This window comes from Dendrobates tinctorius, unplaced genomic scaffold (genome assembly GCF_039654945.1).
Source record: "Dendrobates tinctorius isolate UK_male_01 unplaced genomic scaffold, ASM3965494v1 ptg000023l, whole genome shotgun sequence".
In the NCBI taxonomy this organism is placed as follows: Eukaryota; Metazoa; Chordata; class Amphibia; order Anura; family Dendrobatidae; genus Dendrobates; species Dendrobates tinctorius.
In genome coordinates, this window is record NW_027361691.1 from 7865324 (window position 1) to 7878737 (window position 13414).

General features: G+C 48.0%; 1 protein-coding gene across 1 annotated transcript in view; it reads left to right on the forward strand.

Annotated features, from left to right (window-relative positions):
• Nucleotides 1–900, forward strand: part of EED (embryonic ectoderm development) — a 34725-nt gene extending 33825 nt beyond the window's left edge. Inside the window, exon 12 of the mRNA XM_073569238.1 lies at nucleotides 252–900. Within this exon, the coding sequence (XP_073425339.1) occupies nucleotides 252–378 (127 nt within the window). The 3' untranslated portion in view covers nucleotides 379–900. The remainder of the gene's footprint in view (nucleotides 1–251) is intronic.
• The last annotated feature ends 12514 nt before the right edge of the window (nucleotides 901–13414 follow it).

Sequence of the window (13414 nt, forward strand, 5' to 3'; positions counted from 1 at the left end):
TGTAAGCAGCGTAGCTGTGAATCCAGCTGTGAGCAGCGTAGCTGTGAATCCAGCTCTGCAATGACATAAAACACTAGAAATCAGCAGCGAATGGCCAGAAATGGTGGTATTCCTCTTGTACACACACACACCCATGACAGCTTATTTTGAAAAGTCACTTGAAATGATGGGTACACTTAAAGACCGGTCATACTGCCGAGCCTCCTGAGATGAGGCGTGCATACGAGTAACCCATAATCCTCTCTTTGCAGGTGCACAACTCTCACTCATCCCAAATGCGCGGCTGCAATCAGACAAACGAGCTTCAGCAGAGACAGTAGCATCCTCATAGCGGTTTGCGATGACGCCACCATCTGGCGCTGGGACCGCCTCCGGTGAACCACCACCCTTCTCCTCCTTCCCTGATGAAAGACCAATGCAGTGTAACGTGCTCTGTCTGGCGACTAGTGTTTTGTAGGAGGCTTGTCAGCCAAAGCTGAGTTTAGTGAACCCCTCTTGTACTGTCAATGTGCTACAATTCAGCTGCTTTTATTAAAAAAAAAGACAAAAACAATTTTTTATTTTTGTACAGCTTTCTGTAACATCTGTAATGTTTTTACGGATTTTAATGTATTTACTGTCTGATGTATATGGCGTTTTTTGTATGATTGTGAGACATGGGACTCGTTGGGAAGATGGGACGGTTATGTTCCGCTTTTTGTAAATATTTTGTTTGTAGCCTTTTAAAGTAGTTGTTTTAATTTAAGAATATTGTGTTTTTGATGGTTACGGACTGTAACGTTGAAAATGAACTAAATCTAAAAAAAAAAAAATTTTAACTGCTCGGAAAGAGGCTGAACGTAAAACTATCACCATGCGTCATGTAATGGAGAAACGATAATAAAAAATTAACAATGAAAACTTGAATGTTCTGTTTTGTGATTTGGGTTCTCCTGCATTCAGGAAAATTGCAATTTGAACCTTTTAAATGGTCCCTGCACTAGTCATCTCTTAGATTATACGGTAAGTGAGGGCGGGTCTTTATCCTTTACAGCAGGGGTCCCCAACCGCCGGTCCGCGGCCCAGCACCGGGCCGTTGCAGTGCCCTTGCCGGTCCGCGGACACAAGGGGAGCCGGGGGGCGGTGCAGCAGCTGATACTCACCCTGCATCCCGCGGCGGCTTCATCCAGCGCTGAGCGGTCACGTGCTACCGCTCATTTAAGGTCATGAATATCGACGCCACTCATCTCCCATAGGCGTGGCGTCCATATTCATGGCCCTTAATGAGCGGTAGCACGTGACCGCTCCGCACAGGAAGAAGCTGAAGCGTAGCGAGATGCAGGGACGTGCAGCGACGGGAAGGAAGTTCAGCGACGTGAGGGTAAGTATGATGGGGAGGATGGGGGAGCCAAGCGGAGCCATAAATATAAGGGAGAGAGAGTGGGAGCGGAGCCATATACACAGGGGAGGGAGAATGGGAGCGGAGCCATATACACAGGGGAGGGAGAGTGGAAGCGAAGCCATATACACGGGAGGGAGAATGGGAGCGAAGCCATATACACAGGGGAGGGAGAGTGGGAGCAGAGCCATATATACAGGGGAGGGAGAATGGGAGCGGAGCCATATATACAAGGGAGGGAGAGTGGGAGCGGAGCCATATACACGGGAGGGAGAATGGGAGCGGAGCCATATACACAGGGGAGGGAGAATGGGAGCGGAGCCATATACACAGGGGAGGGAGAATGGGAGCGGAGCCATATACACAGGGGAGGGAGAATGGGAGCGAAGCCATATACACAGGGGAGGGAGAATGGGAGCGAAGCCATATACACAGGGGAGGGAGAGTGGGAGCGGAGCCATATACACAGGGGAGGGAGAATGGGAGTGGAGCCATATACACAGGGGAGGGAGAATGGGAGCAGAGCCATATATACAAGGGAGGGAGAGTGGGAGCGGAGCCATATATATAGGGGAGGGAGAGTGGGAGCGGAGCCATATATACAAGGGAGGCCGGGAGAGTGGGAGCGGAGCCATATATACAAGGGAGGCCGGGAGAGTGGGAGCGGAGCCATCCATACAGGATGGGACAGGGGAGCCATGTATACAGGATAGAAGAGTGGGAGCAGAGCCATGCATACAGGATGGGAGGAAGGGAGCGGAGCCATGTATAAAGGATGGGAGAGAGGGAGCAGAGCCATGTATACTGGATGGGACAGGGGAGCCATGCATACAACAGGGGGAGCCACACAGAGCTGGACGAGGGGGACCACACATACATTTTCTGATGATTAGAAAATAATCAGCATGTACAGTACTCCAGTACAATTGTTCTTAAGTGCTCAATGCTCCATTTCCTTGTAGGTTCCAATCATCATTAGCAGTGACGGTCATCAGTAGAAGTAGCCCAGTGCTCCCACTGAAACAGGGAAACAAGCCAGGTGCTCCCACTCATTCAAAACCTATGGTGAGTTGAGTCACATTAAAAATGTTATAATTAAATGATAAATATGCACTGCTAAACTACAACCGCGTCCATAGCCCTGCCCCCTTATGACCAAAGCCCCGCCCCTGTCACACCTCCATCCCTGCCCTGCCGGGGCATGGAAGAATGGTCTTGGTTCAAGGCGGTCCATGGTGCAAAAAAGGTTGGGGACCACTGCTTTACAGGAAGTGGGCGGCATGTCTTTACTCTTTACATTAAGTGGGTGGCGTGTCTACAGGAAGTGGGCAACATGTCTACATTAAGTGGGTGGCGTGTCTACAGGAACTGGGCAACATGTCTACATTAAGTGGGAGGCGTGTCTACTGGAAGTGGGCAACATGTCTACATTAAGTGGGAGGCGTGTCTACTGGAAGTGGGCAACATGTCTACATTAAGTGGGTGGCGTGTCTACTGGAAGTCGGCAACATGTCTACATTAAGTGGGTGGTGTGTCTACAGGAAGTGGGCAACATGTCTACATTAAGTGGGTGGCGTGTCTACAGGAAGTCGGCAACATGTCTACATTAAGTGTCTGCATTGTGATTGCTATAAGTGTGTGCTAGAAGTGTGAAGATTAATTTAAGAATTAAAACCAGAAGGATGAATACAGACTGTGCCCTGCTACCTGCCACCATCGCACTCTAACAAGCATCTCTATTCTTCCGACAGGTATGTCCATCCACCCAGCTCTCCTGCTCTCCTGCTGTCTGTCTATGAAGGACACACAGTGCGTCACCCAGCTTTGCACATAGACTTGCCTCTGCACCTAGCATTCACATGGTATGTCCATCCACCCAGCTCTCCTGCTCTCCTGCTGTCTGTCTATGAAGGACACACAGTGCGTCACCCAGCTTTGCACATAGACTTGCCTCTGCACCTAGCATTCACATGGTATGTCCATCCACCCAGCTCTCCTGCTCTCCTGCTGTCTGTCTATGAAGGACACACAGTGCGTCACCCAGCTTTGCACATAGACTTGCCTCTGCACCTAGCATTCACATGGTATGTCCATCCACCCAGCTCTCCTGCTCTCCTGCTGTCTGTCTATGAAGGACACACAGTGCGTCACCCAGCTTTGCACATAGACTTGCCTCTGCACCTAGCATTCACATGGTATGCCTTTCAGCTAACCCCAGCTTACCCCAGTGTTATTTATGACCTTGTTTACTCTGGCTTGATCATATACATCTGGTCCACTCTTAATTGTCTGGCCAAGATGAGCAGAGACCACTCCTCTCTGCTTCACACCTGACTGCACTTAGTTGTACATATATTGCAGAGTACAAGTCTGCATAGACTTCAGTCTGCATTGTGATTGCTAGAAGTGTGTGCTAGAAGTGTGAAGATTAATTTAAGAATTAAAACCAGAATGGAACCAGAAGGGAACTGAAGGTAACTGGACACAGTCACTGTAAACAATGTTTCTGTTTGTTTTCACTTTCACCCCAATAATCCTTCACTTTCTGCTAATTCCCCTAATCCCTACTCCTAGTAAGGAACTGTTCATCTCTTCTTCAATCCTCCCCATCCACCTCACCTCCGCCTCAAAACTGTTCCTTAACATACAATCCTCTGTCTCCAAACACAGACAGCCCCCTCATGCCCTCTCCTGCTCCCACCTGCTAACACTTTCTCTGCTCCTTCTCACTGCTGGTGATATCTCTCCAAATCCTGGTCCTCCTCACCACATTCCCACAGTCATTTCTACCTCCCATCCACGCTCTATCACAACCTTCCGTAACCTCTCCAACCTTATACCCATTCACCCAGCCCCCGCTTCCCCAGTCCCACTAACAGGAGCTCTGTGGAACGCTCGCTCTGTCTGCAACAAGCTTTCCTACATCCATGATCTTTTCGTTACTACCAAACTCTCCTTCCTCGCATCACCGAAACCTGGCTCACCCCTTCTGACACAGCCTCTCCTGCTGAACTTTCGTATGGCGGCTTCCACCTTTCTCACACCCCCCGCCCCAGCAGCAAACATGGTGGAGGAGTTGGTTTTCTCCTGTCAGATACCTGCTCCTTCACCCCAATCCCACTGCCACCCTCTGTTACCCTCCCTTCCTTTGAGGTGCACTCTGTGCGCATCTACTCCCCCTCCAACCTCCAACTGGCTGTCATCTACCGCCCCCCAGGGCCAGCCACCACCTTCTTTGACCACTTCACCACCTGGTTACTTCATTTCCTTTCCGCGGACATCCCTACTATCATCATGGGCGACTTCAACATCCCCATTGACACTTCCCTCTCAGCTGCCACTAAACTTCTATCTCTCACTTCCTCCTTCGGCCTCACTCAATGGTCTTCTACAGCCACCCACAAAGATGGCCACACACTGGACCTCATCTTCACCCGCCTCTGCTCCCTATCTAACCTCTCTAACTCACCTCTTCCTCTCTCTGACCACAACCTGCTCACATTCTCTTCCCTCTTCACTCCATGTCTACAATCCCCACCCCACAAACTTTCACACCCTCGCAGGAATCTTAAACACCTTGACCTACACTCATTCTCCGAATCCCTCCTCCCTCTTACAGATATAAGTTCCTTACACAATGCGGATGACGCTGCCGCTCTATATAACACCACAATAGCTGTAGCTTTGGAATCCGCTGCCCCACTTACACATACCAAAACTCGCAAAATCAACAGACAGCCCTGGCACACCAGCCTGACCAAAGAGCTGAGGCGAGCTTCCAGGGCTGCTGAGCGCAGATGGAAAAGATCCCACTCCAACGAGCATTTCATCGCATTCAAACAGTCCCTCACTACTTTCAAGACCACACTCGCCACAGCTAAACAAACCTACTTCTCATCTCTCATATCCTCCCTGTCTCACAACCCTAAACAGTTATTCAACACCTTCAATTCTCTCCTCCGCCCCCCAGCACCTCCTCCCTCCCCACTCATCTCAGCTGAAGACTTTGCCTCATTTTTCAAGCAGAAAATTGATAACATCAGGGACAGTTTTGGTCAACAACCCCCAGAGCCCTTCCTCCCGACTTCCCAGCCCTCCACCTTCAAAACCAACTTCTCCACCATTACAGAAGATCGACTCTCCACTCTACTCTCAAGATCACATCTCACCACCTGTGCACTCGACCCGATCCCATCCCACTTCATCCCAAACCTCACCACAGTCTTCATCCCAACCCTAACCCATCTCTTCAACCTATCACTAACAACTGGTGTTTTCCCCTCAAGCTTTAAACATGCCTCCATCACACCTATCCTCAAAAAGCCCTCTCTTGACCCATCCTCTGCATCTAGCTATCGCCCTATATCACTTCTCCCATACGCCTCCAAGCTACTGGAACAACACGTCTACCTTGAACTGTCCTCCCATCTCTCTTCTTGCTCCCTCTTCGACCGCTTACAATCTGGCTTCCGGTCACACCACTCCACTGAAACTGCCCTTACTAAGGTCACCAATGACCTCTTAACTGCCAAGAGCAAGCGACACTACTCTGTCCTCCTCCTCCTGGACCTGTCGGCTGCCTTTGACACAGTGGACCATTCCCTATTATTACAGACCCTCTCATCCCTCGGCATCACAGACTTGGCCCTCTCCTGGATCTCATCATACCTAACAGACCGGACATTCAGCGTCTTCCACTCACACACCACCTCCTCACCTCGCCCCCTATCTGTCGGAGTCCCACAAGGTTCAGTCCTAGGGCCCCTGCTGTTCTCTATTTACACCTTTGGCCTGGGACAGCTCATAGAATCTCATGGCTTTCAGTATCATCTTTATGCTGATGACACACAGATCTACATCTCTGGACCAGATATCACCTCCCTACTAACCAGAATCCCTCAATGTCTGTCCACTATTTCATCCTTCTTCTCCACTAGATATCTGAAACTCAACATGGACAAAACAGAATTCATCATCTTTCCCCCATCTCACGTGACCCCCCCTACGAACCTATCAATTACAGTAAATGACTGCCCACTCTCCCCAGTCCCACAAGCTCGCTGCCTCGGAGTAATCCTTGATGCTGATCTCTCCTTCAAACCACATATCCAAACCCTTTCCACTTCCTGCCGACTTCAACTCAAAAATATTTCACGCATCCGTTCATTCCTCACCCAAGAATCTGCAAAAACCCTAGTCCATGCCCTCATCATCTCTCGCCTTGACTACTGCAACCTCATGCTCTGCGGCCTCCCCTCAAACACTCTCGCACCCCTCCAATCTATTCTAAACTCTGCTGCCCGGCTAATCCACCTGTCCCCCCGCTATTCCCCAGCTTCTCCCCTCTGTCAATCCCTTCACTGGCTCCCAATTGCCCAGAGACTCCATTACAAAACCCTAACCATGACATACAAAGCCATCCACAACTTGTCTCCTCCATACATCTGTGACCTCGTCTCCCGGTACTTTCCTGCACGCAACCTCCGATCCTCACAAGATCTCCTTCTCTACTCCCCTCTTATCTCCTCTTCCCACAATCGCATACAAGATTTCTCTCGCGCATCACCCCTACTCTGGAACTCTCTACCACAACATATCAGACTCTCACCTACCATCGAAACCTTCAAAAAGAGCCTGAAGACCCACCTCTTCCGACAAGCCTATAACCTGCAGTAACCACCGATCGACCAAACCGCTGCACGACCAGCTCTACCCTCGCCTACTGTATTATCACCCATCCCTTGAAGATTGTGAGCCCTCGCGGGCAGGGTCCTCTCTCCTCCTGTACCAGTTATGACTTGTATTGTTTAAGATTATTGTACTTGTTTTTATGTATACCCCCCTCACATGTAAAGCGCCATGGAATAAATGGCGCTATAACAATAAATAATAATAATTAAGTGGGTGGCGTGTCTACAGGAAGTGGGCAACATGTCTACATTAAGTGGGTGGCGTGTCTACAGGAAGTGGGCAACATGTCTACATTAAGTGGGTGGCGTGTCTACAGGAAGTGGGCAACATGTCTACATTAAGTGGGTGGCGTGTCTACTGGAAGTGGGCAACATGTCTACATTAAGTGGGTGGCGTGTCTACTGGAAGTGGGCAACATGTCTACATTAAGTGGGCAACATGTCTACATTAAGTGGGTGGCGTGTCTACTGGAAGTGGGCTGCATGTCTCTACTCTTTACATTAAGTAGGTGGCGTGTCTACAGGAAGTGGGCGGCATGTCTTTACATTAAGTGGGTGGCGTGTCTACTGGAAGTGGGCTGCATGTCTCTACTCTTTACATTAAGTAGGTGGCGTGTCTACAGGAAGTGGGCAACATGTCTTTACATTAAGTAGGTGGCGTGTCTACTGGAAGTGGGCTGCATGTCTACTCTTTACATTAAGTAGGTGGCGTGTCTACAGGAAGTGGGCAACATGTCTTTACATTAAGTAGGTGGCGTGTCTACAGGAAGTGGGCGGCATGTCTTTACTCTTTACATTAAGTGGGTGGCGTGTCTACAGGAAGTGGGCGGCATGTCTTTACATTAAGTGGGTGGCGTGTCTACAGGAAGTGGGCGACATGTCTTTACATTAAGTAGGTGGCGTGTCTGCTGGAAGTGGGCTGCATGTCTCTACCCTTTACATTAAGTAGGTGGCGTGTCTACAGGAAGTGGGCAACATGTCTACATTAAGTGGGAGGCGTGTCTACAGGAAGTGGGCAACATGTCTACATTAAGTGGGTGGCGTGTCTACAGGAAGTGGGCAACATGTCTACATTAAGTGGGTGGCGTGTCTACAGGAAGTGGGCAACATGTCTACATTAAGTGGGTGGCGTGTCTACAGGAAGTGGGCGGCATGTCTACATTAAGTAGGTGGCGTGTCTACTGGAAGTGGGCTGCATGTCTCTACTCTTTACATTAAGTGGGTGGCGTGTCTACTGGAAGTGGGCTGCATGTCTATACTCTTTACATTAAGTAGGTGGCGTGTCTACAGGAAGTGGGCGGCATGTCTTTACATTAAGTAGGTGGCGTGTCTACTGGAAGTGGGCTGCATGTCTCTACTCTTTACATTAAGTGGGTGGCGTGTCTACTGGAAGTGGGCGGCATGTCTTTACATTAAGTGGGTGGCGTGTCTACTGGAAGTGGGCAACATGACTTTACATTAAGTAGGTGGCGTGTCTACAGGAAGTGGGCAACATGACTCTTTACATTAAGTAGGTGGCGTGTCTACAGGAAGTGGGTAACATGTCTTTACATTAAGTAGGTGGCGTGTCTACAGGAAGTGGGCAACATGTCTTTACATTAAGTAGGTGGCGTGTCTACAGGAAGTGGGCGGCATGTCTTTACTCTTTACATTAAGTGGGTGGCGTGTCTACAGGAAGTGGGCGGCATGTCTTTACATTAAGTGGGTGGCGTGTCTACAGGAAGTGGGCGGCATGTCTTTACATTAAGTAGGTGGCGTGTCTACAGGAAGTGGGCGACATGTCTTTACATTAAGTAGGTGGCGTGTCTACAGGAAGTGGGCTGCATGTCTCTACCCTTTACATTAAGTAGGTGGCGCGTCTACAGGAAGTGGGCAACATGTCTTTACATTAAGTGGGTAGCGTGTCTACAGGAAGTGGGCGGCATGTCTTTACGTTAAGTGGGTGGCGTGTCTACAGGAAGTGGGCGGCATGTCTTTACATTAAGTAGGTGGCGTGTCTTTACGTTTTACATTAAGTGGGTGGCGTGTCTTTACGTTTTACATTAAGTGGGTGGCGTGTCTACAGGAAGTGGGGGCGTGTCTTTACATTAAGTGGGTGGCGTGTCTTTACGTTTTACATTAAGTGGGTGGCGTGTCTTTACATTTTACATTAAGTGGGTGGCGTGTCTACAGGAAGTGGGGGCGTGTCTTTACGCTACATTGAGTGGGGACGTGTCTTTACTCTTTACATTAAGGCTACTTTTACACTTACCGCTTTTTTGCGCTCCGTTATTGCGGCCTGTTTTTGCGGGCCATTTCGCCGCGTTTTTTACAGTCTGCCTCATTAACGGACCGCAAAAAAGCTTGTGGATCGCCGTTTTTTATTTTTCCAATATTATGTAAATAGTATTGGGGAAAAAAACGGCTTTCCGCAAAACCGGAAGTCGTCAGTTTTTCCATGGGGGCCGTGTCCATACGCCGTGAAAAAGATCGCGCAAGCACAATCTTATCACGGCCGCAAATACGGCACACCGTGGAATTTTTGTGGGCCGATTTTGTGGCCCCATAGAAATCTATTGGGGCCGCAAAATCGCCCCGCAAAAACACGCGAAGTGTAAAAGCAGCCTAAGTGGGGGGGCATGTCTTTACTCTTTACATTAAGTGGGGGGCTTGTCTTTACTCTTTACATTAACTCATAACGACCAGGGGAATTTTTGGTTTTGCATTTTCATTTTTCCCTCCCCTTCTTTCCAGAGCCATAACTTTTTTTATTTTTCCGTCAATATGGCCATGTGAGGGCTTGTGTTTTGTTTTTTTTTGCTGGACGAGTTGTATTTTTAAACGACACCATTGGTTTCACCATGTCGTGTACTGCAAAACAGGAAAAAAATTCCAAGTGCAGTGAAATTGCAAAAAAAGTGCAATCCCACACTTGTTTTTTGCTTGGCTTTTTTGCTAGGTTCACTAAATGCTAAAACTGACCTGCCATTATTATTCTCCAGGTCATTGCGTTCATAGACACCAAACATGTATAGGATCTTGTTTATTTAAGTGGTGAAAAAAAATTCCAAAGTTTGTTTAAAAAAAAAAAAAGTGCCATTTTCTGAGACCCGTCTCCATTTTTCGTGATCTTGGGTTGGGTGAGGGCTTATTTTTTCCGTGCTGGGCTGTCGTTTTTAATGATACCACTTTTGTGCAGATATGTTCTTTTGATCACCCATTATTGCATTTTAATGCAATGGCACAGTTACCAAAAAAACGTAATTCTGGCGGTTTGATTTTTTTTCTCGCTACGCCGTTTAGCGATTGGTTTAATGCTTTTTTTTTATTGATCGGGCGATTCTGAATGTGATGATACCAAATATGTGTATGTGTGATTTTTTTTTTTTTTAATTGTTTTATTTTGAATGAGGCGAAAGGGGGGTTATTTTTTTTTTTTCATATTTTTTTAAAACCTTATTCTTTTTAAATTTTGGCATGCTTCAATAGCCTCCATGGGAGGGTAGAAGCATCCCATACTTGATTGGCTCTGCTACATATAGGCGATGAGCATATCGCCTATATGTAGCAGAATTACTGCATTGCTATGAGCGCCGACCACCGGGTGGCGCTCATAGCAATGCGGCATCAACAACCATAGAGGTCTCCAGGAGACCTTTGGTTGTTATGCCAACGCATCTCTGACCCCCGATCACGTGGCGGGGGTCAGCGATGCGCGCAGTTCCAGCCGCATGCCTGGCAGCGTTTGTTAAATGCCGCTGTCATCGTTTGACAGCGGCGTTTAACTAATAGGCACAGGTGTATCGCGATTCCACCTGCGCCTAATGCGGGCACGTCAGCTGTTCAAAACAGCTGACATGTCCTGGCTTTGATGCAGGCTCACCGCCGGAGCCCTCATGAAAGCAGGGGAGACGACCAATGACGGGCTATGCCCGTCATTGGACGTTAAGGGATTAATGTAGGAAATCAAGTATTCATGTAATGCTGTATGTACCGTTTATCAGCCTGAATATGTAACAATACAGACACAGAGGGCTATTAAATGCATAAAGCATGTAAGAAGATGATATGCCCATCATTGGACATTAAGGGGTTAAGTGGGCGGCATGTCTTTACTCTTTACATTAAGCGGGGGGCATGTCTTTACAGGAAGTGGGGCGAGTCATCGTTTTGTTGAGGAGAGCCTTAAGTTCAAATACACTTGAGGTTAATTAAGTATCATTTCACCTTACATGAGCTTTTTCAGATCAAAGTGTGACACTAAAGACGGCTGCCATGTCCTGCTTGCCTCATGCCATGTGCTATTGGAACTGGAATTTCCAGTTTAGCCAAACCACCATGTGCTCCAAGGATCCACCCACGACGACGCCCACTGTGATGACCTCATGGACCAACCCAGACAGATGACCTCATGGATCCGCCCGGACTAGCTCACTGCCCAACCCACTAACCAATGGAATACATCCGAACACTCCCATTCTAGAGTTAACCGAGTCCCCTTACAGGGGATATATAAATCTATGTTTGAATCAATAAACGCTCTCTCACTCTTGTGCCTCTTGGAGCTATGCCATAGATTGATCAAAGAGACATTACAGCCGACTATGTGTGGTGTGATTCTTTTAGTGGCCCCTGATCAATACCCATTGGGCCAGGGGCAGGCAACTATTGAACATCTATTGTTCAACCTAACATTTTTGGCGCCCAACGTGGGGCCAGCAGAGGATGATGTCCTAAACCCTGAGGACCGGTGAATGGGACGGCAGGACGCGCTGGATGCCCCGAACCAGGAGACTGATCACCTTATCAGAACACGGTAAGTCTGCTGATTTTTGTAATCTCTAGTTTTTACCGTTGTCCTTCGGGGTATCCTGTGCAGATTGCCTGACTGTGTCCGGTTTTCGAGGTATCTGTAAGATGGCAGAAGGGTCTCTCGGCTGCTGGCCATTTAATGCAAGAACCGTCATGTGTATTAGTTTCCTGCTGCTTGTTATGTGTTTGTGCTGAGGGGAGATGACTGCTAAATATGAGGGCAAGTTAGTTTTTCAGCAGTGTCCGAGAAGAAAAAAAACCCGGAACAAGTAGTAAGTGTGTGCTGCAGATATTGTCTGTAGTATCTCAGGTTTGTCATCTCCCCCGTCTTATTGTTTGGTTTTGTGTAAAACAATGTAAAAAGAGGCCTATTAAGCTGTGTGACTGCCAGAAGGGGGAAGTATACAGCCCATGGAGTGGAAGATTGTCTTGAAAATAAAAAGGAAAGGTATCTTAGAAGAAAATGGATTGCTGTCTATTGCTAGGGCATGGGAAAGTCTCTAAAAGTCTGTATAGAGAGAATTTGGTAGAAGAGGAAAGGAATAAAAAGGACAGAGTTTTGCGTTATGTGTATTACAAAAATGCATCCTTTGAGCGGCCACCACCGTATAATGGTGGCACGGAGCCATGTGTTTCATGTTATGGCAGCCAATTTTGTGTACAGAGCCATGTGGTTTTTTGGCAGCCATCTTGGGAATGGCAAATGTGTGTCTTATGGCGGCCATTTTGGGAATGGCAAATGCGTTCTACTGGCATCCATCTTGGGAATGGCAAATGTGTGTCTTCTGGCGGCCATCTTGGGAATGGCAAGTGTGTGTCTTATGGCGGCCATCTTGGCAAAGGCAAGTGTGTGTCTTCTGGCGGCCATCTTGGAACATCGCCCCAGATCATACAACAGTACATGGTTGTTGCCTGTGTTACGATTTTCAGTTCTGTACAGGAGAAAGTAGGTCTGGAGTGACCGACTCGACCTATAGGGGCGCGTTCCTTGGAGTGATTGAGTCAGTGCGTAGCCTATATACCTCTTGATGTACCCATAATTGCATAGTGACACTTAACATTGCTGGTTTAGGGTTTCCACGGTAGGATCAAGAAAAGAAGGTTAATAAAGTATTTAGGGGGGACTGTTGAGGAGAGCCTTAAGTTCAAATAATTAACCTCAAGTGTATCATTTCACCTTACATGAGCTTTTTCAGATCAAAGTGTGACACTAAAGCCGGCTGCCATGTCCTGCTTGCCTCATGCCATGTGCTATTGGAACTGGAATTTCCAGTTCAGCCAAACCACCATGTGCTCCAAGGGTCCACCCATGACGACGCCCACTGTGATGACCTCCTGGACCAACCCAGACAGATGACCTCATGGATCCGCCCGGACTAGCTCACTGCCCAACCCACTAACCAATGGAATACATCCGAACACTCCCATTCTAGAGTTAACCGAGCCCTCTTACAGGGGATATATAAACCTATGTTTGAATCAATAAACGCTCTCTCACTCTTACGCCTCTTGGAGCTATGCCATAGATTGATCAAAGAGATATTACATCCGACTA